The sequence below is a fragment of the Drosophila biarmipes genome, chromosome 2R (assembly GCF_025231255.1).
Source record: "Drosophila biarmipes strain raj3 chromosome 2R, RU_DBia_V1.1, whole genome shotgun sequence".
Lineage (NCBI taxonomy): Eukaryota > Metazoa > Arthropoda > Insecta > Diptera > Drosophilidae > Drosophila > Drosophila biarmipes.
In genome coordinates, this window is record NC_066615.1 from 21,092,626 (window position 1) to 21,118,906 (window position 26,281).

Sequence of the window (26,281 nt, forward strand, 5' to 3'; positions counted from 1 at the left end):
TTTTCCTTGCGATGCACAATTTCCATCTGGCATTATCAACAATTTGCCAGAAATTACTGCTGCCGGCAAAGCATTGGGATTTTTAAGTAACCGACTGAGACCGAACAAACCGCATTGATTGCTCGGAATTATATATTTTTGCATTGTTTATTGCCTCGGGAGCGAAATGGCGTTCCAGAGCCAAACCGCCCAGCCCCGAAAACGAACTCCCCCAGACTCGCCAACTGGCCAACTGGCCGGCTGTGATTCGCAATCGAGAACCACAGAACCCAAACTTTTACGGCCAAGTTAGTTGGGGCCTGCGAGGAGCGGAGGAGCAGCATCATATCCTGGGCAATAGAAGTAATAAAAATTACCACAAAATGTTCAAAATTTTCATCTTTTCCTGCCCGCTGACCCATAAATTCCCATCATATTCAGCATTGGCCAAGAAAGTGCGGTGGTACTCGTAAAATATTTAGAAACGCCCTCAAATAGTTTGGCCTCCTTTGTCCGGGAAAAGCAACAAAATAATCAAATGAGGAGATGCAGGAAATAGGGATTAGTATTATAATTAGACAGAATTGGTAGTATAAGAATTGGTACAAGCAGACATTATTAAACATTATTGTTTTGAATGGCTTAAGACAATTGAATACGCGTAATTATGATGTGTATACCGCCACATTAATCAATCCCAGTAAATACGGGGAAACTTGCGGACGGCCAGCAACGAAATCGAAAACAAATAAGCGCGAAGAGCTGCCAAGGAATAAAACGGAAATTTATTTAAAGGTAAATAAAACCGCCAAAACGCGAAACAAGCCAAATAATAATAAACTTCAGCTCCGCTGGGAGGGAATTGTTGTTTGCAATCAGGCAAAACCCAACAGCCCAACAACCCAACCACTGGGCACCGCAGACAGAGCGGTCCGGCTCGGAGGACCAGCGGATCCGGAGGGGTGGCAGGATATGGCCAGCCGGACGGGATGGGGCGGGGGCCAGCAAAGTTCTGCCGAGACACTCTGGTCTGGGCGAAAGTTTGCACAGCTCAAAGTGCTTCGGATGCAACAATGAAACTCGAAATCTGCCATGAATTGCAGACAATCAGCGACAGAGGACATAAGACAAGCGGACCGGGTGAATTTAAAGCATTTCAGTACTGCAGTACTTCGGTATCGCAGTTCGTTGTCCCTCGCCCGTGGAACGAAGTTTATAAGTTTGAGAGCCAACGCCCCGGAGAATCCCGCGTAAAAATGGCAGAAATTATTTGAAGAAATGTTACAAAACAATTAAAAAGTTGCCGACTTTCATGAGTCAATCAAAAGGCCGGCAGCCGCAACGAGTTTCCACAACTTTGCCATCAACTTTGCCCCGTTTTAAATGCCAGACAACAAGCATACGCCCCGTTGCACGCACGTCATATGAGCAGCAGCCATCCTAAATGCAATTTGTTTTTCTGGCCAATCACAGGCGCGGCTCGGAAAACTCTGGGCTGCACTTTCGAAGGCAGCAAAACAACAGAAGTTCAAGTCGGCAGTGTCAGAAAGTCGGGGGCTGTCAGTCGGAGCCCCTGGCATCTGGCCCACATATCGTATTTTAACTCGGGATGAGCCCGTCGTCGGCGGCGCTGATGCACACCAGATGCAGCTGTCCATCTGGATTGCAGCATTTTTTCATTTAATTTGCTCTTCCCCGGAAATTAGACATTTTTCCGCCCCCAACAAAGTTTTGGTCTCGAGTTTTGGACCAAAAATGAGCAGTAACTGGGTCATACAACTGGCGGCTCTCACATCATTTGTGAAAAATGTAAATACTCTTGACTATAAAATGTTTGTATTTTTTAATCACCATAAAATCTTCTCACTGACTATTTGATTTCTTTTCATTTTCTGTAAAATTAATCCTACGTAGCTGCTATGAAATCAATTATTTTCGGCAGAGCCTTGGGGATTTATTGGCTGAAGAGTCCATGATTTTCGGTTTTTGTGCTTTAAAGATGTTTGCATACGTCTTGCAGACAATTGCTTTTGATTCAAAAATTAATGACCACGAGAGAATTAGTCAGAAACGTTAGCGGAATTCCATTAGGGTCTTTAATAATCAACAAGCATACACATTTCAAATGTTGAAACTTTGTGTGTTCCTCTGGGAACTCGCCCATCGGCCCTATTATTACCTTAAGTCGAGGAGCCCAGTCCTCCGAAGGGTCAGACGAGTTTTCATAGCTCTATTTTGGTTTATTTTCAAAGAAATAACGTCCCATATCAAAATTATTAAACCATTTCAGCTTTACCAACATCTAAGGAATGTAATATTTTCGACTACCTGTAATGTTCTATGAATCGTAAGGATGTTTCGGAACCACTTATACTATGTTAAAAGAACATGTTTTTTTTATCAGATTTGTTAATTAAATAATTTTAATTTTTACTTTAAATATGTTATCGTTTTATGTGTTACAGGCTACTTTTCTTCAATATGCAGTCCAAGCCGATCAATCGCTGTCTCTGGGAAACTGCTGCGAGGCCGACTAAAAATTTGTATATGAAATACAAGCGAAGGTCTTACTCATATTTCTATTCCGGAATATACATAAGCCACCATTTAAGTGAGAAAAAATCAAAAACATTGTTACTTTTGATTTATTGCATTTTTATTACCTACAGCTTCCGCGAATAAAAGCTATACTACAGGCTATTCTAATCTCGCCTGGGTATTCGTTTCTGGAAGGGATCGGACTCGCGGTGGAACCAGCCGTACCGCCAGCTGGTGGCCTCGGGGTAGTTGTACTTGTCGTCCGGGCTGCGTTCGTATCGCCTCTCTAGGTAGGTGCTCCGCTGACCATTGCGCAGCAGCTGGAGCTCCACGGCTGGCACGGATTTCATGGGATACACCGTGCTTTGGTCGAACACCGTCTCCTCCAACGGGGACAGATGGTAGTCGAAGACGCCATGCTTGGAGCGACGGTACACGCCATTCGAAGACCTTAGGTGGAGGAAGAACTGCTGGGTCCTACTGGATGCAGTGCTCCTGGTGCTGCCAGTGCTTCGGGAGGTTGGCGGTCTTGGAGAGGAATTTGAGTTCCGAACGGACACACCCACTGTTTTTGGCCTTACGATCGCTATTTTTATGGCTCGCTGCGAATGGGACTTCTGCTTCGATGATGCCATTTCCGGTGCTGGTAGATTACGAGAAGTTGAAGTAACCTTGGCCACATTCCTGGGGTTATCAACCGAAACCAGCGCAACTGAGGATTTACTTGATTTCCCCGGAGCTACCCGCTGCATCACCACACATTGAAATTTTGATGTTACTGGTTTATTAGAAGATTTGAACATGTCCATAAATATAAGATACCAATAGAAATAACTACAAAATTTGATTGACACTGAAGGGAAAATGATAGAGCTGTTGTGATCAAGATCTACAATGTGGCTTTCAGTACTTGAATAAGCTAGTCTTAAATAAGTGTGTTTATTTCTAGCATGACATAATATTAGATTGTAATGTTCATAATAATAATAATAGCAAGGGTACCTAAGTTTTGGCTGATTATAAATTGATGAATTCTTTCTTTTGAGTGACGAATCGCTGATAACGAAATGTTTTATAGGTCGGGCTCTTATCGCCTTTCTTTAGACATAACAAAATTATTTTGAATGCTAATCTTCTTCTGCTGTAAGTATCTAAGCTGGAGTCAGACACACTTCGGCGTTTCAGTACTTCAGAGCGCCTCGTGAAATGCAGTCGCTTCAAGCTGTGCTTTGTGTGCTCATTTTGCTTCCGATCTGCATAGGAGCTGTCCGGTACCTGGAGGAACCCTGTGGACTCGGTGGAGGACTACCTGAAGGTCTGGAATACAGAATATCCAATGGCTCGTATGCAGGAAATGCGGGTTGGATGGCAGCTATCCACGATTCAAATGCTTTTATCTGTGGCGGGACGCTGATTAACAAACGTTTGTATTCAAAACAAAAAAAGGGATTTTAAAAATATTCCTGATTCCTTTTCAGACTATGTATTAACCGCTGCTCATTGTGTAAAATACAATCAACAGAACTTGTAAGTAAATTCAAAAGAGCTGTGGAACTACTCAGAAAATTAGAACAAAGGAGTAGTTAGTATATTCTGAAAATGTATAATCGTTTGGCATAAAATTATAATCAGAACACACTACATCATCATATTCCAAACTTCCTTTTATAACTGTGGAAGACAGTCCACGTCCTTTGGTAACGACGATTATGTCACCAGTTGTTAAGTCTATTTAAGGATTCTCAGAAAAATGATCTTAAGTTTCTTAGAGTTCCAATGTTATGATGAGTTATATTTATTTAGTTTAATTTAACATTTTTTTTAATGCTAATCGTTTTTGTTTTAATTTAAGAATGGTTAGCCTGGGAGCCTACAACAAACATCAACCCCTTGCTCGGTACCGAGTCAGCCATGTTGAGGTACACAGTGCATTTAATGGTCCTTGGAATGACATAGCCCTGCTGAGGCTGGACGGTGCGGTGGCCTACAGTGGTATTTAAGCTCGACTGCTAAGCAGATAATCTCCTAACCAATCGATTTCTCCACAGACGTTATCTATCCCATCTGCATAGTTCTGGATCAGGCATTTAAATACCGGGTTGAGAGCACACAGTCGTTCAGGGTTTTTGGCTGGGGAATAACTTCCAATGGCCAGGAGAGCGAAACCCTTCAAACGGCCATGCTGAATAACTATAATCGAGCAGAGTGCGAAAGGGTAACCAGACTGCCAGTGCCTTCCTATCAGATTTGTGCTGGGGCTCCTGCCGCAGATGCGTGCAAAGGAGATTCAGGAGGTCCATTGGTCGCCGAATACTACAGTCGCCAAACGCAGATAGGCATTGTGAGCTACGGCCTGGAGAACTACCAGAACCTGGGGATCTATACATGTGTGACCAGCTACGTGGACTGGATCGAGGACACTATGAAGAGGCTTGATGACTCCCAAGTGCAAAATTATGAGAACTTTTGGTTGTATGGAGATTGCGGGGGTGGGGGTGGGGACACAAGCGATCTCCTGACCGCGCACATTGCTGGACTCGTCCTTGAGACGGAGGGCGTTCTGATCACGGACCGTATGTATCTATATATATTTACTTATTGTGAACCAGATAACTAACGCTTTCGGTTTCCAGAATTTGTCCTCACACAAAGCAAGCTCCTACCATGTATTCGGCTATTTATGTGAGGAGTCTGAGGGTGTTATTTGTAAATAAAAAATGAGATATTGAAATTCATTTGCAGAACTGTGACTGTGAAGCATCGGAGGAGGGCCATTGGAGAATACTCTGTTGCCTCAGTCTTCAAGCATCCGAATTACAACTTTTTAACCAGGTCAAATAACATAGCTTTGCTGAAACTCAATCGACGAGTGTACTATCCGGGTAGCTAGTCCTACAAATAGAGCGCTCCAAGCACTAACTTTATTCCTTCCGCAGATGGAGTCAGGCCGATCTGTCTGCTCGCCAAGGAAAACAACCTACTTTACTCTTGGATGTATGCAGCTGCCGATATTTGTGCACTCGCAACCGAACTCCAACCCACGCAAATTTGTATGATCCCAGGGCACAACGAAATAGCTGGCGGTTTTGCTGTAAAAATTGTGTCCAACTCGAAAAGGAATTGGCTGGTTTTGACTGGCCTTGGTTGCTATTCCTTCAGAGGTCTGACCATCTGCGAAGATGTCCGACATCACAGGTCATGGATAGCGAGTACTGTGGATGAAAATTGAAATATAACGAGCCGTGTAATATGCAATTTAATGCAATACATTTTGAGCTTTGATAAATCCAAAATTTTAAATTTCAAAGATAATAAATTGCTTGCACTCGACTCTTTGGCCCTTTCACTGGGCGAGCCGACCATAAGCACCTAATAATGCTCCGCGGGGGGGAGGAGTTTATGTCTTCTATAAATGCCGGCTTTGATTCTCAATAAGTGGTAATCCCCAGCTGAATTTTTGCCAGCCTTGCCCTCCTCCCTGTGCAACCCGAATTCGTGTTTATTTTCAATTTGTGTGGCAGTGTGAGCACATAAAGTGGATTATACAGAGATAAGGGCGCTCTACAGACACATTTCTCTCGCATTTCCCGTGTATTTTTCAGTCTGGCCCAAAGGCAAGCCTTGGCCCACACGTTGGCCATAAAAATATCGCAGATATGTCGCCAGACTGTGAGATGTTTATATGCATGGGGTCGCGTGTCGTGGTTGCACTGGCAGTTGCGCCGGGAAACTCTATAAGCCCGGCAGAAATCGACAGGTTCTTCCGCTGCTCGCACTTAGAACTCCAGGGAGACATATCTGGGGGATACATGTATGTGCGGCATTGATTTGGTCTCGTTCCAATTGGCTTGTTTATTTCCGCAGCCGAATCTCCTCTGTTTACTCGGCGGCTTGGTTAAAGGTGTTTTTGGGGTTGGGTTTTCGGGTCTTGTTTACCCAGCTTCACCTGTGCTCGCCTCCGGCGAAACTGCATAAATTAGCTGCACGTCTGTTTTTATCTTGACTCCTGGAATATATCACGGAAACGCGAAACTTTTGCTGCGATTGCGTTTTCTATTTGACATTTGATGCAGTATCGCAGATTGATTTTGGCCCGGCTTTGATATGATAGATGGGCGTGGAGTGTCATCGCAATGCACTCGGAACTGAAAAATTGGGCGACTTGCAACTTTAATAAGGCGAAAGTGCGCGACAGCTGAGCACTCGCAATTTCCTCGACCCTCGCTGACCATTAGCGGGAAATTCTCTCCACTTGCCACTTGCCACTCGCCACTTTCCACCTTCCACTTCGATCTGAGTCGATTCGCCTCCATTCCCATTTTCCCTCGCCCGCTGCATTTTTCTCCATTTGCCCACCTCCTTAATTTGCACAGCATTTGTCGCCATTTGGCTTTTAGTTAGCCCGGAAATGCGGGAAAAGCGCGCTCGGTGATGGAGTTGCAGTTGCACTTTACTGCAATTGGTTGCACTTTATTCGCGGTTGCGTGAGTGGAACTTGCAACGCGCAACTGGCAACTTGCAATTGCAATTGGCAGCGGGCAAGTTAAAACTTCTAAATTACATTATTGCCAGCCCCAAAAGCAGCCCACAATCATTGCCACATTTTATTTCTAATTACATTGAATGCCCAACTCAACCCACGATGTAATGAGATTACCAGATGGTGGGTACCGCCAATGTTTTAAAGCCATTATGGTAAAAGCTATGTTGAGCTGTTGTTTGTGGTTGTGCCGACCTCTGTTCGTGTGGCGGCAAGGAATGGGCAGACATATAGTATTTCCTAAGAATTCCCTATGAAGACTGCCAACCCCAAGTTGTAGTTCCAAACATTTAAGTATGTATTTCCTGATCATGATTAGTGATGCGGCTTGGCCATAAAGTAAAAAAAGTAGTAAAAACAGCTTTGGACTGCTATATAAAGCATTATCGCCCTGAGTGCTAAGAGTTCTGTCGTCGCCTCAAGATGAAGATCGTCGTAGCTGGAATCGTGATAGCAGTCTGTGTTTTTCTGGCTTCCACCGAAGGATCGGCCTCCTTGCTAGACGATAATTGTGGGACCACGAAGCGTCCTTTCATTACATGGACTGGATTAAGGAGACGATTGATGCAAATTCAGATTAAAACAGATTCCAGATTCGTTATCTCTAACTAACTAACGATCTAACTAAATGTGTTTGTAGATTCCCATAGTCTATTGTTTCTTGTGTTGGACTCCCGCTTATCAATAAGGTGGGTTTATTTTAAAGCTAAAAACATGATTTGCTGAACTCCCTTATCTCTCTCTATTTCTTTGAAGTTTTTCCAACTAAGACATAAAATGATTAAGAAGGCCTATTACCCTGGGACTGGACTAATTCTGGAGTAATCACAAAATCATCTTCGTCCGCCAAGTTCAAGAGGAACATGGCCAAACGACCGTGGAACCGACACCAGAGTGGCGGACACTGTTGGCCAGGCCAAAGTTCGTTGACTCCGAATGGCACTTTGGGGCCGGGCTCTCGCAACATCTCCATCTCCATCTCCATAAGGACGCGCAGGAGCTGGATTCGCAGAGGTCGGAGCTGCGAAAGGACTGAGTCAACAATGGCGTGTGCATTGCTGGGTTTATTAAAAAGGGCTCAGGTGAATGTCTGGCCGCCCCGTTTGAAACACCAGGCGCACCCCGCCCCAATCCTCGCCAGTGTTTACTTAGCCGGGCCACACGCAGGCTTACGTATACGTAATATAGAGATAGAGCTAGAGTCGTGGCGGCCAGAAGCCTCGAGTTTGCCTTGGAAATGGCCCACCCCGCCCCCTCCGCTCGGCAGCTGTCTGCCGTCAATGGTCAAAGGTCATTTGCATTTTGCCAGCGTCAGCTTGTCCTGGCCAACCAAACAAATATACACGTTGCCGCCTCTTTGGTGAGGGGCCAAAGATACAAATACAAACTGATTAAATGGCCGAGATTGCAGGGGCGGTGGAAATATTTGCAAAGACCACAGCTGCACTAAAGAGTATTTAAGGCGTGAATGCTACTTAAATATTACTCCTGCTTTGGTATTTAGAAATAAATAAATATTTATTACAAAATATGCCAAGAAACTTTTTAAATATTTTGTGAATTAAAAAGTATTTAAAGGTAAATTTTTTTTAATAGAAAATATTTCAAAAGCCATATTCGATTTTTTAAAAAAATAATGAGATATGTGAAATATTTGCTAGAAATTATATACAAATACCAAAACCATTTTGCTTTTGACAAAATAATTTTTTTAATTTTGCGTACTTTTATGTGCGGCTGACTCCATAAACAAACAATGAAGAAAACATTGGGCGATAAGGCGAGTAAATAGAGCAAAGATTTAATGCAATGAATTCAATAATGTCAGGAAGAATTCGACAAGGTATAGCAGTAAAAGTTATATACATTTCCGCAATGATTAATTGACAACTTGCTGAAATATGTTTTTTCTGTTTCGCATGCCACAGGCATCGAGGACTGCCAACATTTTCACATCGTCGGAACTCCCACACCATTCCATGCCAGCCCGAGCCCAATCCCAATCGCAATCCCTATCCCGTCGTGTTCAAATCGCTCGTCATTAATTTCCACACATCGGAGTGGGACTTTGAGAACAACGGCAGAAGCACTTGAAACTGCGCTCCAAACCTTGTTTATCCACAACAGCGTCCTCAACTTTTATTGGGTCTTTAGTTTCGCCTTCGGAGCGTGGAGGGGATTTAAGTGGGTTTTCGGGGCTTGGGCTTGGGATTGGGCTTGGGTTTGGGCAAGAAAAACAACAATCAACACCATTTGATGCTACAAATTAAGCTGGGAGCAAACAAATCGTGGCAAGTTGCCTCGGTTTTCCACGCCAAAGTTTCTGCTGTTTTAAGCACATGTTGTTGCCTCGTTTTATGTGGCTGTCTCGCCTGCTTTCCCGCTTTTCCGCATCCCCATTTCCCCGAGGAGCGAATCCCCATCCACTGCTCGACTGTCTCAAGGGCAATTGCCTGCTCTTCGATTGGCAATGCTCACCATTTATGGGGTAAAAGTGCTTAATCAAATGCCAAACGGCAGGGGCACGCACCGAAAACACGGCGTATACTTAATTTTCCCCACATTGCCCCGAGCCAAAACATTCCTTTTCCGCCGAGTGCCGAGTGCTAATGAAGCCGTGGTCTTAACAGCGAATATTCTTATTTAATTAACAAGTTTAACAAGGACTTAAGTGCTGATGGGGTCCTTGGACATGAAAAGTGTGTGTTTTGTAATCGAAAAACAAGTTGGAGTTGTTCAATTCAAATAAAAGCAGGTGTCTAAAAGTATGCAACAGTATAGTAGGCCTTTGCATTTATGTAGCGTTTCAATTTATATGGTGATTTCAAGCACAATCATAACAAATTGAACAAATACAATGTAGATTTCCAAAAATATATTCCAAACATATTTTAATGAGTTCCGAAATTTCCCCCAATTTAATAGTTAACTCGTAAGCTTTGGCAAACACAAATCACGCAATTTTTAAATTCTGCGGCTGGCTAATGCATTTTGATTGTCAATTTTGATAAATGTCTTTATTAATCCATTTAGCGCCTGGCCCGCGGCGATGCCAATAAAATAATAAAATGCATAAAATAATATTTGCAGAGCAACTGCAAACCTTTGGCTGGGCGAGAAACGTGTGTGTAAATTGGCAAAATGATTGCATTTTTGTGATTCTATTTGCCGCTCGTTTTGTTTGCAGTCTCGCTTAATTTATTTATCCGCCGGCCGCACTTTCGCTAAACGTTTGTTTTGGGGATTGGCTATTTCCGGCTGGCACGTGTTTAATCCTGGTGAGTATGCGCCACACCTCCAGGATGTCCCAATGCCAAACTTCGTCCCCTTCCCCCGAGCACACGGCTGTCATAAAATGTTAAATATAAATTCATGGCGGACTGCGCGCTGCCGGCATACTAAGCACCGCATCAGGCTCCGACTTCCCCTTCGACTGCTCGGGAAAGTCGCCAAAGGACTGGGTCGGAAAAGTCGAGGCTTTCCCCGGTTGGCTAAGCACATTAGCAAAATGAAGCTGTTTCGATTACGATTACACTGGCCAGAGATTTGCGCCTTTGTTGCACTTTGTGATTTTGTTGTCAGCATTTCGGCCACAGGACCTTCGTAGAGTTGGGTTTAAGACCCCTTTAAGAGGGTGCAGGTGCTTAAGGCTGGCATACAAATTGGAATTTTCGCAGAACACGGGTGAAACTGTTTTATTGTAATTGCCCCATTTAGTTGGAACATCGATAATCAGATTAAAGTGATAATTGTTAATTCGCTTATAGCCTGGATTATGCAGATTTACCTTTATTGCAGCTAATTTGATTATTTGTTTTATTTTATAGCGATTTAATTGCATGAATGCCAAGTGAAAACTGTAATTGAAAATAAATACATTAAAAGCTGCTTAAAAATAAATTTGAATACAAATAGGTTTTGAACCAAAACCACATGAAAAAGGTCGAAATAATAGGCTTTTAAATTGCCACGAATACGAGTATATATATTTAGTGCTAAATTATGTATTTATGCAAGGTAGTTTTAAAAAGAGATTCCTAATATCATTAGAGCGCAGGAAAATTTACAAAATCAAAATGAATATTTTTATGGACATGGATATGAAGAAACCAGGTGCATGACCTTTGCTTTTCTTATCACTTGAAAATTTCCAGCTCACGCACACTAACACTTACATTTTACTTAAATATAATTTTAAATAATTCAGCCCAAGTTCAATGGCCGAACGCTATGATCGGGCGGTGACCATATACTCACCCGATGGCCACCTGCTGCAAGTGGAATATGCCCAGGAGGCCGTCCGCAGGGGATCCACTGTGGTAAGTCGCTGGCATGCGGTATTAACCTTTACTTAATCGCCGGAACCGGAAACCCGCGAAAGGTGGGTCTGCGCACCAACAACGCCATCGTGCTCGGCGTGGAGAAGAGGTCCGTGGGCGATTTGCAGGAGGAGCGAATGGTGCGCAAGATTTGCATGCTAGACGACCACGTGGCGTTGACTTTTTCGGGCCTCACGGCGGACGCACGGATCCTGGTAAGCCGCGCCCAAATGGAGGCCCAGAGTCACCGCCTGAATTTCGAGAAGCCCGTGACCGTGGAGTACATTACACGGTGAGAAAAAGTTCTATAATTTAGTGGTTTTTGGTGGGAAGAAAGATATAGAAAGGTTTAGTTTAGTTTGAGAAAATAATTAAACTAAATTGCTACTAAAGAGCAATATCTATGGATTCCAGGAGTTTTGATATCGCTTGTAAAAGTGCCTGAAAGTATGCTGTAAGACGGCATGTACCTCATTTTTCAGGGGTCTATTCCTATTCCTAATATGAATTCAAAAAATATAATAATAATAGTTATTAAATGTCTCAGCCAAATTCATAGATACTTTTGTCTATACTATAGATTAACTCCAATCAGTGACAGTATGCAGTAAAAGAGTAACTCGTGGCTAAAAAATTAGACTAAATTGTTGCATATTTTTAGGCTAAAATGATTTTCAAGATTATAGCTTTAGGTAGGGATAAGCAATAATTTTAAATGAAAGGATCTATTTAATGCTTTCAGTGCACGCCGCTGGGTGATTAGGAAACTCTTTTTAACCTTTTCCCTCCCCATTTTCCATTTGACAGCTACATAGCGCAGCTGAAGCAGAACTACACGCAGAGCAATGGCAGGCGTCCCTTCGGATTGTCCTGTTTGGTCGGCGGCTTCGACGAGGATGGCACTCCGCACCTGTTCCAAACGGAGCCCTCGGGCATCTACTACGAGTGGAGGGCCAACACCACGGGTCGCTCCAGCCAGCCGGTTCGCGACTACATGGAGAAGCACGCGGAGGAGATTCTGGCCTCCGCCGACGAGCCCACGGCCATCAAGCACATAGTCCGCACCCTGGTCAGTGTGTCCTCGCTGACGGCCAGTCAAATGGATGTGGCGGTGCTGAAGTTCCGGCAGCCACTGCGTATGATTGATCGCAAAGTGCTGGCCGATCTGGTGCGCACCGTGCGCTCGGAACTGGAGGCCGAGGCGGAGGCCAGTAGGCTCAAACGCGTTCCCTGATTCTGCACACGGCCGCGGGGCGGATTCCTCCTCGCCCTTCCATGACCAATCAAAAGTTGATAGCCAGTGCGTCTCCTCTTTTTTCTCCTCTCCATCTGGGCGATTCAATTTCGGCCTGGGAGTTGGGGAAAAGTAATCAGCAGGAAAAATGTCTAAAGGGCGGGCAAATCACTTAATTTGTCTCGAGGGCGTATTTGTTTACTTTATATCTCAGACGAGATGGAGCGTCCGCTCCTCTCAGGCCAACCGAGTTAAAAAGTTTTAAGTGAAAATGGGAATTGAATTTGTAGTCCAAAAAATAAGACAAGCCAGCGCACACGTGCAGAAAAAATGATTTTATTTAATTTGCCTTTGATTTCTGAGCAAACGTCATTTCGTTTGATCAATTTCTAGTTAGTAAAGGGATTTTATCAGTTGCCAACCATTCGTTTTGCAAGTATTCATAGAAGGTATTTTTATTTCGTTGTGTTTTATATTATATTAGACGAACTCTTAAAGATATATGTAAAACCTAGACACTTACAAAGTAAGGAAATTTTAAGATAAATTATAGTTAATAAAACTCTTAAGGGTTGCGATTTGTATTTATTGTTAGCAAAAAAAGGCATTTGTTATAAACTCACATGACCTATATAAACCAGTTTAAGTCTTCTTTTTAATATTACTTTTTGTTACTGTGAGTTCCATTTAGGATTTCCGGTTCCTCCTCTACTTTTCGTCCCCAGCCTGTCATACTTGAGGTCATAAGTAAACCCCTCCCTACTTCGTACAAAATTCAAGTGCTTTATTCAAAAGTGGGCTACAGGGGTTAAAGGCGTGAGCTTTTACTGAGGTAATCTCTGCGTTCTACCCTTCAAAGAGGTCATACCAGCCTGCATTAGTTCATCGGTTAGCAGAAGATTGCTGGCAATGATGGAGCCGGATTCCAGGACGTAGAAGTTGTCTACAATGCCGCTGGACGTGGGGTCCATGGGTTCTTCCGCCATCAAGTCGAGTCCCACGGGAGATTCCTTTGCCTTCCGCTGGGCATCCGCCAGGTGGACAATGATGTCCTGGACATCGAGTCTACTATTTGCGGCCAAGGTTTTGAGTATTACCAGTAGGGCCTCGGGGAAAAACTCCCAACTGGGCCTTTCCCCTTGACAGAGTTCTTGAACTCAAGGAGCTCCTGGTAAGCTTTCACCACGAACGCTCCAGCTTCTTGGGATGGCATGGAGACCATCGTGAATGATGTCTTTGTTGGCGGAGATCTGGTGACGGGCTTGATTGCGAATCAAGATCGTAACGGACGTGGGATTCCGGCAGTGCTCCACAAATGTGTACTTCGTCTCGCCCAGCTGCTCCTCACGGACCAAGCCAGCGAATTCTAGGTGCTCCTCCTGCAAATCCTCCAGAGAATTCAGGGCTTCTCAGCCATAGGCTCTTACCAAGCGCTCCATGTTCCTGACTTTAGCGACACATTGCAGATCAGGATGTAGGCATCCTGCAGACTATTTGGCATATTTACATGCCGCCCACCATGATCCTGGATCAATCCCTTAATGTTGAGATGGAGGTTGCCACTTTCATCACCAGAATGGCATTAAAGCAAATATCATGCTCCTCAAACTGGTTCTGGCCACCGAGATCTGGTATTCCCTATCCAATCCAGTGGGAATCCTGAGGGATTGGAGTATCTCCAGAAAGTGTTCTTTGGCCAACATGATGCCCTCCACCAAGATCCGAGGATGCAGTCCCTCAGCGATGAGCAAGTCGGCCTGCTTGAGGAGCTTGCCAATCAGGAGCACCGTGGTCGTGGTGCCATCTCACAGGGAATCATCCTGCGCAGTGCTCGTCATGGCAATCTCTTGGATAAGCGCATTGCCATCCTCGCCCGCTGGGGAGACGAGCTACCCAGATTGGAGGCCATTAGCTTCTGCAGACCCATTTCACCAGTAAAAACAGAATACAGGTTAAGATTTCTGTAAAACACTAGGAGTTTTAATTAGTTTTTTAGCAGATTTATAAAAGCCGAAAGAAAAACTGCTTGATAAACTCTATCCAATCTAGTAGCCCTAGTTGAGTAGGTAAAAGCCCTTGTGTCTCGGCAACCCTTGACCCCAGAAGTCATATCATACTGGCCACACTCAGGTCACTTTTTTACGAATACCTCGACGACATGTCATACCAGTAAGTACTCCTTTTTTCACCAGAAATTTACAATTAAAATACTACTTCCCCCATTAGTCAGTGCATCGACTCGCTGGGAGATGGCAGCTGGATCAGCTGGTTCCTGGAGGTCAAGGGCAACGGCTTCCTCTGCCGCGTGCCCACCGACTTCATAGAGGATAAGTTCAACTTGACGGGGCTGGAGTTCTATAGTCACACCATGGACTTGGTTTTGGAGCCGGAGTTCGACAGTCAGGGCTGGGACAACGAGTTGGATACGACGGAGGCGGAGCAGCTGTACGGCATGATCCACGCCAGATATATTCTGTCAACGCGTGGCGTGGAGGACATGTGTCTGAAGTACGAGAGGGGTGACTTCGGAGTCTGTCCGCGGGTCTTCTGCAAGGGCCAGCGGACCCTGCCCGTTGGCCTCTCCGATCAGTGGAACCAGTCGCATGTCAAGATCTACTGTCCCCGGTGCCAGGACATCTTTCAGCCCAGATCTCGCTGTGGACTGCTCGATGGCGCTATGTTCGGGACCAGCTTTCCGCACATGTTCTTCATGCAGCTGCCGGCCATGAGACCCTCTCCGCCCAAGGAGAAGTACGTGCCCCGGTGGGTTATTGTATCTTAAAATCAAAGCTTATGCTTACACGTTCCCTTTTCAGTCTCTACGGCTTCCAGCTGCATCAGAATGCCCTGTAGCGGGCGGAATCGCCGGATCCGATGCCCAAGAGCCAGGAATCCTCCACCAGCCAGTCCACTTTCTTGTCCTCGTCCAATCCCATGACACTTCCAGTTCCTCTACGACGTCCTCTGAAGCGATTGCATGTCTAACTCTTACTCTTAGTCGAGGAAAAGCACAAATGTTGGTCTGATGTCTTATTGTGGCAATTAAATGGGATCCTTATTAGTGCGTTGATATGGCCAGGTACTCCACACCTACAAATACACTGCGCTCTCTAGACTGAACACAAACAGATCTTGTAAAGCTGGCCATATCAAGCACTTGGAATGCCCAAGCGAGTGGCAAAATGGAGAGGCCTTTTCATTTAAAGGGTAATCACCAGGGTGTATCCAACTCGAGCAACTTTAAGCGGCCTATTCATCCGCTTAGGACTGAATAGTTTGCACTGGGAGAAACTATTTGGAAAATGCTGATAAAAGAAATGAAGACAATAATAGTATAATTTCCAAAGAATTAGTTGGGGAAGTACTTATGTATTATACTTAAAATTAATCTATTACTCTAGGAAAAGTTTGAAGTTCGCTAACAATTTTCGCCTGTAAGAAGTAAAACTTTCTGGTTTTAAAGATTGGTTTCCTATGAAGAATTCATTGAGATAATAACAATAATATATTTTATCCCGGTGTCTTGTGTTCGCTGGATTGCGCAATCAAAATCCACTTGCCCGCACAACCTGCTAAGCCGATAATGGGAATTACTCTGAGCTGTGCTGAGGCATCCTGCGATTCCCACGATTCCTGGAGTCCTGCGAATCCTGGCCAAAGGAGTCGGCTCCGGTTCCCGGTTCCACTGGCAGCCCCAATAAGTCATGCCTTTATTATTATTTACTGCCGCCCTGGCGCTTTCAGTTTTCAGTTTTCCGCGCCACTCGACGCATTTTCCCCGTCGAGTGGCGAAGTGTGCCTTTTCTCCTTTTCCGCCTTTCGCCTGCTCTCAGTTCTGGCACTTTTCACACTTAATTTCATTAAGTAATCTTTCATACTGCAGCTTTTATTGAGTTTTAAACTGGCAGACCGTATAATGAGTATGGCGGCCGGAGAGCTGGGGAAAATGGAAAAGTGGAGCAGTGCGGGCTTTTCCGAAGGAAGCCAGCGTTTTGTTTAACATTACAATTGAGCCGGCAATGTGTTTTCTTATTGTCTGCGGATGGCTTTTCCCCGGCAGCTCCTTTGTGGCTCCTTGGCCACCTGTTGGTCCATGGCTGGCCCTCGTTTGTTCATGGCATTCAACCGAACCACTCCGAAATATAGCAATACCACTCGGTTTTTTTATATATTTATCCAATTTTAGAGGGGTTTCACGTTAGTCCCGGGCGGATAAACAAATCCGCATGCTGTTCTAGTAAACAAAGTACTTGCATTCGATTGGAAACTCCGCTCCGAGCCGGCGTTTCCATTCTCCTGCCAACTGTGTTTTCAAGAATGGTCGAATATTTGATTGTATCGCCGCAGGCTCCGCCGTTTCTACATGGATTGGATAGCCATCCACATCCCCCAACCACCACTCCATTATCCGAAACTTGTTTTTCCCAGTCCCGCAAAAGCTTACCACTGAAATATTATTGTGTGCCGGCTCTCCAAAATATTTTTGGACTCCCTTCGCCGGGCAAACAATAAATACAATTCAAACGAGGCCCTATCAAGTTCGGTTTCATGAATGATTCTGGGGAATGGTAGCACGATTTTAATCCGCTGGGGAATAGAGAATAAACAACAACATTGGGATATTAGTTTTGCAACCTTTTCTGTGTGTCGAAACTTAACAAGGGTCCATTTAATCCCTTTTTTCGTTTTAATGTTTTAATTTGTTTCATTTTTGTAACCATTTATTAGCCGACGAGTGTGTTATTTGTTTTAAAGGCTAATATATTCGATCTGATGAATATAAAAATGTGCTCCTCTCTGATGGAGAGCTTCATTGTAATTGTTAAGCTTAAATCACCATTTTAGTGTCTTGGATTATAATCAAAATATTAACAAATAAATCAGCTTTTAAACTTACGTTTTTGGTGAAACTGGTCTTTCTCTTTTACTCTGACCCCTTTCTAGCTTTATAAAATGAACATTCCTTGTACTCACCGATTCCGAGTCCCTTTCAAATTAAAACCCATTGTCCCAGGCAGCCCAAATTCAAAATGTTAATGTTTCATTATCTTTTGGCTACACTTTTCCTCCGCACTTCTATGCAGTTCAAGCAATTGTGGGACCTTCTACGATGAACCCAGGGAGCCGGCGACTAAGCGATTCAGCAATTTATGGTTAATGGCACTAGATTGGTTAACTTTGGCAGGCGGCAACTTTTCAAAACTTGCCAAAGGAGAGAGGAGGAAGGGCCGGTTCCGTTAATTTGGAGCTGAGCGGTCGACCGGGCTCCCAAGCGCCGCCTGATTAACCCATGGGGACGGGATGAGAACGCCAACGGATGGCCGAGCTGCTCCAGAAAGAGCTCCGCCGTAATTATCCTGATGAGATTGGCCGTAGAGCTGGGCCTTCCCGGGCTCGTCAGCCTGGTTGCCACTCGAAATTAAGTTACGGGACATGTCTGACCGGTAATAAGCTAAATGATAACAAAAAAGGATGTCACTCAGTGTCGCAAATTGATGAAGATGGAAGTGGAAGTGGTTGTGGAGCCGGAGGAGGATCTGGTAACCCAATAACTTTGGCCACGCATTAATTGGAATTTATGAAGCCGGCCACTCGGCGCCCGTGATTCAGTGCTAAACAAAGCGCGTAATGTCAAGTGGGGAGTAGAAAGTGTCCCGGCAAAGGGTTGGCAAAGGAAAAGCGCAAATGGAAATGGAAAACTGGCCAAGGGGAAGTCAAGTCCTTGTGCGCCAAGTTTAAGTGCTTTTAAAAAACCATTAACGCCATTTCCTTGACTGTCTGGCTCTATACGACGAGGCTTCTTTGTGTTTTTCTATATTTATCTTAGGCGAACGTCCAACAAATGGGTTCTTAAAGCATACATTTTAGTCAAGTCAAGTGAAGGTTTCATGGTTGTTGGATGATGGTTAAGGTTGACCATCACCTTGACCATCTCTCTAAAAACGCCGAAACTACCTTTTTTTCTATATTTATCTTTGGCAAACGGCCTAAAAGTTGTTCTTTAAATGTGAATTTTGGTTACCTCGCCTCTTTCAGGGCATTTCGCTCATTTCCTTGACTGTCTGTCTTTACGCCATGAAGCTACCTTTTTTTCTATATTATTCTTAAGCAAAAGCACAACAATAGGTTCTTAAAACGTAAATTTTGGTAACATAAAATGAAGATATCCCGATTAGTTGGCTTTCTTCTTGGCAGCCGCACCCGGCTGTAGGGAACCAGATCCCCAGGTTCCCGTGGGATTGGGCACGGGTGCAGGTCTATCATTACCAGTTGGTGGGGGCTTCACCACGGAACTGGCCCTCTTAGATCCACGTTTCACCCTCGGCCTCACTGGAGGCTGCGACTTGGGCAAAGGAACTTCCCGGGGCTCAGGAGTTTTTGGTGGAGTGGCTTTGGGTGATCTGGTCACTGGACTTGCCGCTGGAGGAGCACCCCTCAAGCTGGTTTTCCCCTCCTTAGCAGGGGGAGCTGGCTCGGGTTGGTTGAGAGCAGTCATAACATCCCTGACAGCACTTCGAAAGGTTGGTCGTTCGCTCTTGGCCAAGTCCTGTGGCATGGGTGGCAGCTTCATGGACTGCTGGCTGATCTTCCTCTGGTTGTTCAGCGGATCGTTGTGGATCACCTGCATGGGAATGGGACAAGCGCCCACCGTTGGGGGATCCGTGTAGCAAACATGACGGTCGTAGTCGAAGGAAGCCTGGCTATCCGTGGCGGGCATTCCGCGGCGATGGAAGCAATTGATGGGGCAGGAGGCCACACAGGGCGTGTAGGGCTTCTCCACCTCCGCCAGCTTCTTGATCTTCACCGAGTTGCAGTAGATCTGGTGCCGGTCGGCCACCTGCTCCTCGCGGCACATCTCTCGCTGCTCGTACTTCCGGTAGGCCAGCTCCGCCTTCGAGTAGAATCCCGGCCAGCAGTAGTCCCTGAGGCGGCTCCTCTTCACAATCCTGCCCTCGGGGCGCATGTCCAGCTGGTTCTGCCGCTCGTAGCGCTCCACGGCGGTGGCGATGGGATACAGGGGCCGGCCCACCTTGCGGGACTCCTCCATGATCTGGACCGCCTGCTCGAAGAACTTCTTGTCGTCCTCCAGGTAGGGATCCTCGTTGCAGGCGGCCAGGTTCATCAGCTCGGCGCGCCGCTTCTCGAGGAACTCCTCCCGCTGGCCGAAGAGCACGTTGCGCAGCTCCTCCTTGACCTTGTCCCGCTTTCGCTTCTGGGAGGCCTCGAAGTACCGGTTGGCCTCGGCGTTCTTGAGGCGCCGTGCCACATGGAAGCGCCGGAGCTCCCTCTCGCGGCGCAACTTCTCGGCATCCTGTTTCCGCTCCTCCAGCTGGTAGGCCCGGCGCTGCTTGGCCAGCACCTGCAGCTCGCACTGCCGGCGGTTCTCGTCCACCTGCGTCTCGAAGGCGTGGCGATCCTCCGCCTGCTCCTGCCGCTCCTCCAGCTTCTTCTGCTTCACCTTCTGCGCCTGGCTGACGCGGAGCGCCTGCTGCTCCCTCTCCTCCTGCCGCTTCTGTCGCAGCTGCTTCACGTGGCTGCCGTAACGAGTGTTTAGGTTACGACTGGCCACGATGTAGACGCAGTTGCGCCGGTCGTCGATGGCGTCGCAGATCCTCTCATCTGTGGGGGGATTAATTTTCTATTCATCTTTAATAATCATTTTTTTTTATCCGTGTACTCACGCTCGGCAATCTCGGCCTTCTCCTGGATGGCCTCCCGGTGGGCCTTGCGGTAGAAGGCGATCTTGCGGGCCTTCTTCTCCTTGAGCGCCTTCTCCTCCTTGTCCTGCAGGCACTTGTACTGTGCCCGTTCCACCTGCACGTCGAAGATCCTCTGCTCCCGCTCGGCCTCCCTGATCTTCTCCCGCTGTTTTATGTCCTCCCTCATGAGCTGGGCGTGCTCCTGGTTCCTGGCCGTCTGCCGGGCCACCTCTTCCTCCTCGGTGGCATGCCCGAAGGGCACCAGAGCGGCAGGACACAGCTCCTCATCGGCCTGCTCCTGGGCACGGGCTGCTGCGGCTATCTCCTCGTTCAGGGCCTCGTTGTAGCTCCTCTGGTGGATCATCTCGCTCAGCAGGAGGGCCTGGTGCAGAGCTCGTGGGCCGGGCTTCAGTTGCTCCAGTAGATTGTTGGCCCGGATGATGCGCTGCTTGCGCAGCCGCTCGTCCGCCAACTTGGTGTCCACATCCTTGACCACTGCCATGGCCTCCTTGCTCTTGGCCCGCGCCGATTTCTTGTCCTTCGGCTTCGTGGGATCCGAGAACAGGCTGCACAGCAGATCGTTGCCGTCCTTCAGGTACTGCCTGTATCTGCGCTCCTCCTCCACGGCCTCCAGTTGGGCATGCTTCTCGTCCTGGCGAGAACGTCCCTGGATGGCCGCGAACCTCTTGGCCGAGATCACCACCGGGTGGCGCGTGAAGCGCTTCCTCACGAAAAGTCCATCCGGACCGACCTCCTTGGGCTTGCACACATTCATTTTGGCTTCGGCAGCATGTAGGCCCAAAAATGTGTGATATGTTTGTATGAAATCTTGAATATAATTAAACTCTCGGTCTACTGAGCTCTGAACAAATAGCTATGCACCTTATATTAAAATTGTACAATGTAAACAAAGCCATTAACATTATTAAGGGTACTCGATAAATAGCAAAAAAAAGAATACTTTTTCAGTAACAAAAGAAAGCCCATTACATTTTTTGGCTAAATACCCTTCTTATATCATTTTCCGTTTGATTGCTTTTTGCATTATAGCATTTAACAATTTTATAATATGATCTGAGAAAATATAAACGTTTTATAGCCTTTTAATGCCAGATTTATCAGATCTTATCAACGTGTATAGTCAACCAAACATGTCTGTATCTCAACAGTCTTAAAGTGGTACTCCGCCATGGATCGTATAATTATAATTTTGGGAGGGACGTTGTTTTTGGCATTTCTAGTCTGCAGTGTAAGTTGACATAGGGACACTTAAATGGATATAACCTTAAAACATACATCTTCAGGAGGCTCCATTTGTCAAAATGACAAATGCTGTCTGCAAGTCGTACAACAAATCCTGGGTTGCTATTCACTACTGTCGTCTGAAGGCCTATTCCCGGAACAAGACCAGCTTGAATATAAATGCCACTTTCATAGAGCCAGCCTATCGCATATCCGTTCACATGAAGATAATGAAGAAGGCCAGTGGCTATAAGCCGTTTCTGTTTGATTATACCTTCGATGCCTGCGAGTTTATGAGGAGACGACACCAGCCCGTTGCCAAGATCATATGGAACATGATCAAGGACATCTCTACAGTGAATCATACCTGTCCTTACGTGGTAAGTTAACCATTCGAGGTCCTTTACGCATTCTTATGTAATCGATCTGCAGGGCTTACAAGTGGTTAGCGATTTCCATCGTATTGAAGTTCCTGTAAGTTTACCAACTGGAGACTACTTACTTCTACTGGATTGGATATTCGACGAAAAACCACAGTTTGCCACAAATGTTTATTTCACATTCGTAGAGGACTTGTTTCCAAAGAGACCAACTGAGGGAAAAAGCTTAGTTGCAGTAAGAAGAAGTAAGAAAAATGTCGTGTAAAAAAGTATTGTTTATAACAATCTTATAATCATATATAAACAAGATCAAAAGGGGTCAAAAAGTGGGTAAGAGCATTTGTGGATAGGCTAAAAAACACTCCTTCTACAATTTGTTTTGAATCATTAGTTCTTTTTCTGGTTGTTGTGGTAATATTGATAAAACATGGATAATAATAACACTGCTAATTATCAATCAGACAGAATAGTATTTATAACTTATATCTAAGTATAATTATCAGTGCCCTTTGGTAATCGTGCAATTAACGCAATAATGGTTTTGTCAGCAAATAAATATATTCACAAATATTTACTGTGTATGGGCAGTCGTTAACTAGTGGCTGGTCCCATAACCATGGACTATAGATTTATAATTCTTGGGCTTTCGTTGTCAATTGCTTTTCTAGTCTGTAGTGTAAGTTAAGTGTATCCGCTTAAGAAAAAAAAAATTTTAAGTAAACTCTGTACTTTTCTAGGAGGCACCCTCTGTAAAAATGACAAACGCCGTGTGTAAGTCGTATAACAAATCCTGGGTGGCTATTCACTACTGTCGCCTGAAGGCCTATTCTCGGAACAAGACCAGCTTGAATATAAATGCCACGTTCATAGAGCCAGCCTATCGCATATCCCTTCACATGAAGATGATGAAGAAGGCCAGTGGCTTTAAGCCGTTTCTGTTTGATTATACCTTCGATGCCTGCGAGTTTATGAGGAGACGGAACCAGCCCTTTGCCAAGATCATCTGGAATCTGATCAAGGATGTATCCACGGTGAACCACACCTGTCCTTATATGGTAATATTGGCTTCCTAGAGTTCTCGAGCCCCCTTTTATTTAATGGATTTGCAGGGCCTACAAATGGTTAGTGACTTCCACCGCATCGAAATTCCCATTGTTCTGCCGACTGGAGAGTACTTGCTTTTGCTAGATTGGATATTCGATGGTAAACCGCAGTTCGCTACAAATGTTTACTTCACATATGTTGAGGACTTGTTTACGAAAAAACCAACTGCACGAAGTAGGAGAAAGAGATTCTCATTTAAAAATCATTGAAACATTGAAAACCATTAGGTGATTGATAAAAAACAGCGTTGAAATGTATGCGTGTATATATATATATACGAAATAATTTTTAATAACTATACTTGGTTGTAGAACAAAAATAATGATAATTACCATTTTCGATGCACTGAAACTCATTCATTCAGAAATAATTGTTGGAAACGTCAAAAACCAAGCTTGAAATGAGGCTAAGCCCGTTTGTGGATAGTTCAATAACGCTCGTTCGAAATATTTCTTTAAATGAGTTTTTTATGTGTTGAGGTGATAAAAAGAAAAACAAGAGTACTTAGAATAAGTCACTAGTAAATATCTATTTAACAGAATGGTTTAAAATCTTTTGTCAAGAATAAGTGCATTTTGGTGATATCGTGTCATTAACTTCACTAATATTGAAGACTTTCTGACCCAGAAAAAGTAACTCAAAAGTTAAACGAAACAAGGAAGAACGCTTTAGTCGAGTGCCTCGACTATCAGATACCCGTTATAGAGCTTTAGGGAGCAAAAGGGGAACGGAGATATATAAGCAGCAAAGCTATATTGTAAAGCGCCACCTACCAGCTATTTCGATATATGGTAATGTGATGTTGATCAACAATATGTATAACTTGTGGGGTCGTAACTACTGCCTGTTGCATACTTTTTTACGAATCTAGAAGCCCGTTACTCGTAGAGTTAAGAAAGTAAGCGAACTCAGGGTCATGGTTGGTTATATTTTGGATCTTGACACACTGCACAATCACTGGGGAGTGAACTTTTGAGTCTTCCTATTTGTAAAATATAAACGTCAATATTATTTGACATATGTTATTTCGTAATATTATATTACTCATGTATCAAATAATAAGATCGACGTTGTTATAGTCAATTTTAACATCGTCGTATTTAAATATAGTTGTAAATTTCAAATTAATCTGTCATGCTTGCCTATTTAGCGTGTAGTGTAAGATTATTTCGTTTTATTGAAAAATCCTGTACCCTTGGCCTCACTTGGGGCTGGGTCTTGGGCAGACTAACTCGAGGCTCAGGAGTCTTGGGTTCGGGTGCAGTGGGTTTGGGTGATGTGGTCACTAGGCTAGCACGGGGAGGAGCTCCCCACAAGCTTGTACAGTACAAAATAATTCTTAGTTTGTACGTTAGTGTTACGTAAGAATAATATTTACCTAGTAATGAAATAAAGATAACTAGTGACATTTAATTTTTGGAGACATTTAGTTGGAACTGCTAACTGAATACCCTTTTTGTACGATTTTCCGTTTCATTGCTTTCTGCATTATAACTCAGAAACTATTAATGTTTAATAGCCTTTTAAATGTCAGATTAATCAGATCTTATCAATGAGTATACTGAACCTAAAATGTCAGTATCTCGACAGTTTTCTATGGTACTCAGCCATGGATCATAGGATTTTTGGTGTCATTTTGGGAGGGTCGCTGTTTGTTGCTTTTCTAGTCTATAGCGTAAGTGGATATAGAGACACTTAAATTGATATAAACCTAAAACATATATCTTCAGGAGGCTCCATTTGTCAAAATGACAAATGCTGTCTGTAAGTCGTATAACAAATCGTGGGTAGCCGTTCACTATTGCCGCCTGAAGGCCTATTCCCGGAACAAGACTAGCCTGCACATAAATGTCACGTTATCAGAGCCAGCCTATCGCATATCCGTTCACATGAAGATGATGAAGAAGGCCAATGGCTATAAGCCGTTTTTGGTTGATTATACCATCGATGCCTGCGAGTTTATGAGAAGACGAAACCAGCCCGTTGCCAAGATCATCTGGAATTTGATCAAGGATGTGTCCACGGTCAACCACACCTGTCCCTATATGGTAAGGTTACCTGTGGAGAGTCCCTAACCCCTTTTTATACCCTTGCAGAGGGAAAAAGTATAAAGTATATATATTCATGAGCCCTGTCCGTCGGTCCGTTTCAAAGCAGCCTAGTCTCTCAGTTTTGAAGATCTATCCTAACCTATCCCAACAGTCTTAATTTGATTGTTATATTAGCTTCTACTCTACGGAACATCATTTTTTAGTATTTCTGAATTTCATAATATGTAACTGAATTTCATACATATAAAAACCGGAAAGCTGCGAGAGTATAGAAACTTCGGTTTGCCGAAGTTAGATTCCTTACTTGTTATGCAATGATTTTGTAGGGCTTACAAATGATTAGCGATTTCCATCGTATTGAAGTTCCTGTAGGTTTACCATCTGGAGACTACTTACTTTTATTGGATTGGATATTCGAAGGAAAACCGCAGTTTGCCACAAATGTTTATTTCACATTTGTAGAGGATTTGATTCCGAAAAAATCAACTCGGGAAAGAAGCCGAATTTCAGTAAGAAATCAGGATAAAAACCACGTTTAAATAAATCTATTAAACATAATAAACATAAAATAATCACAATCAAACGGAGTCAAAGAGCGGGTAAGAAGTTGTGGATAGTTAAAAATCGGTAGTTTTACAAAATTTTCGATTGAATTCGTTCGTTATTTCAGATGTTGTGGTCGTATTCACAAAAGGTTCATAAAAAAGAACGAACATAAATATGAAAAGTTACTGCTAATTATCCATCAAACAAAATGGTATTTTTATCTTATATCTAAGTATAATTATCCCTGCCCTTTGGCTCACTAACGCAATAATGGTTTTGTAACCAAATCAATATATTCACAAATTTTTATTGTGTATGGGCAGTCGTTAACTATTTGCTGGTCACATAACCATGGAATACAGATTTATAACTTTCGGGATTTTCGTGTCAATTGCTTTTCTAATCTGCAGTGTAAGATACATGGAATCTGATCAAGGATGTATCTACGGTGAACCACACCTGTCCCTTTGTGGTAATGTCGCCTTCCTAAATTCCTTGACGCACTCTTATTAAATGGATTTTCAGGCTTACAAATGGTTAGTGACTTCTACCGCATCGATATTCCCATTGTCCTTCCGACTGGAGAGTACTTGCTTTTGCTGGATTGGTTATTCGATGGTAAACCGCAGTTCGCTACAAATGTTTACT

At 44.3% G+C, this 26,281-nt stretch overlaps 7 protein-coding genes across 7 annotated transcripts; 5 read left to right on the forward strand and 2 right to left on the reverse strand.

Annotated features, from left to right (window-relative positions):
* Nucleotides 1-2,608: 2,608 nt before the first annotated feature.
* Nucleotides 2,609-3,449, reverse strand: LOC108022334 (uncharacterized). The gene has a single exon (XM_017091197.3). It carries the CDS (start codon nt 3,324-3,326, stop codon nt 2,682-2,684), a length of 645 nt encoding a protein of 214 aa, XP_016946686.1. The 5' UTR covers nt 3,327-3,449; the 3' UTR covers nt 2,609-2,681.
* A 256-nt stretch (nt 3,450-3,705) lies between these two features.
* Nucleotides 3,706-5,868, forward strand: LOC108022114 (plasminogen-like). The gene is made up of 7 exons (XM_044092546.2): nt 3,706-3,940; nt 3,996-4,044; nt 4,370-4,509; nt 4,566-5,090; nt 5,151-5,199; nt 5,260-5,399; nt 5,454-5,868. The coding sequence occupies exons 1-7, from the start codon at nt 3,724-3,726 to the stop codon at nt 5,744-5,746; spliced, it is 1,413 nt and encodes a 470-aa protein (XP_043948481.1). The 5' UTR covers nt 3,706-3,723; the 3' UTR covers nt 5,747-5,868.
* A 4,448-nt stretch (nt 5,869-10,316) lies between these two features.
* LOC108022269 (proteasome subunit alpha type-7-1B) lies at nt 10,317-13,251 on the forward strand. Its single transcript, XM_017091127.3, has 4 exons — nt 10,317-10,335; nt 11,265-11,376; nt 11,439-11,668; nt 12,184-13,251. Exons 2-4 carry the CDS (start codon nt 11,275-11,277, stop codon nt 12,608-12,610), a joined length of 759 nt encoding a protein of 252 aa, XP_016946616.1. The 5' UTR covers nt 10,317-10,335; nt 11,265-11,274; the 3' UTR covers nt 12,611-13,251.
* Nucleotides 13,252-14,650: 1,399 nt separating this feature from the next.
* On the forward strand, nt 14,651-15,793 carry LOC108022274 (suppressor-of-stellate-like protein). Its single transcript, XM_017091132.2, has 3 exons — nt 14,651-14,779; nt 14,837-15,373; nt 15,427-15,793. The coding sequence occupies exons 1-3, from the start codon at nt 14,769-14,771 to the stop codon at nt 15,461-15,463; spliced, it is 585 nt and encodes a 194-aa protein (XP_016946621.1). The 5' UTR covers nt 14,651-14,768; the 3' UTR covers nt 15,464-15,793.
* A 2,899-nt stretch (nt 15,794-18,692) lies between these two features.
* On the reverse strand, nt 18,693-21,154 carry LOC108022210 (trichohyalin). Its single transcript, XM_017091064.1, has 2 exons — nt 20,293-21,154; nt 18,693-20,230 (listed from the first exon to the last, which is right to left on the reverse strand). The coding sequence occupies exons 1-2, from the start codon at nt 21,083-21,085 to the stop codon at nt 18,783-18,785; spliced, it is 2,241 nt and encodes a 746-aa protein (XP_016946553.1). The 5' UTR covers nt 21,086-21,154; the 3' UTR covers nt 18,693-18,782.
* Nucleotides 21,155-21,499: 345 nt separating this feature from the next.
* On the forward strand, nt 21,500-23,271 carry LOC108022117 (uncharacterized). Its single transcript, XM_050887804.1, has 6 exons — nt 21,500-21,559; nt 21,615-21,932; nt 21,985-22,167; nt 22,670-22,987; nt 23,042-23,210; nt 23,264-23,271. The coding sequence occupies exons 1-6, from the start codon at nt 21,500-21,502 to the stop codon at nt 23,269-23,271; spliced, it is 1,056 nt and encodes a 351-aa protein (XP_050743761.1).
* Nucleotides 23,272-24,645: 1,374 nt separating this feature from the next.
* Nucleotides 24,646-25,626, forward strand: LOC108022118 (uncharacterized). The gene is made up of 3 exons (XM_017090959.1): nt 24,646-24,711; nt 24,767-25,084; nt 25,414-25,626. The coding sequence occupies exons 1-3, from the start codon at nt 24,646-24,648 to the stop codon at nt 25,624-25,626; spliced, it is 597 nt and encodes a 198-aa protein (XP_016946448.1).
* Nucleotides 25,627-26,281: the final 655 nt, after the last annotated feature.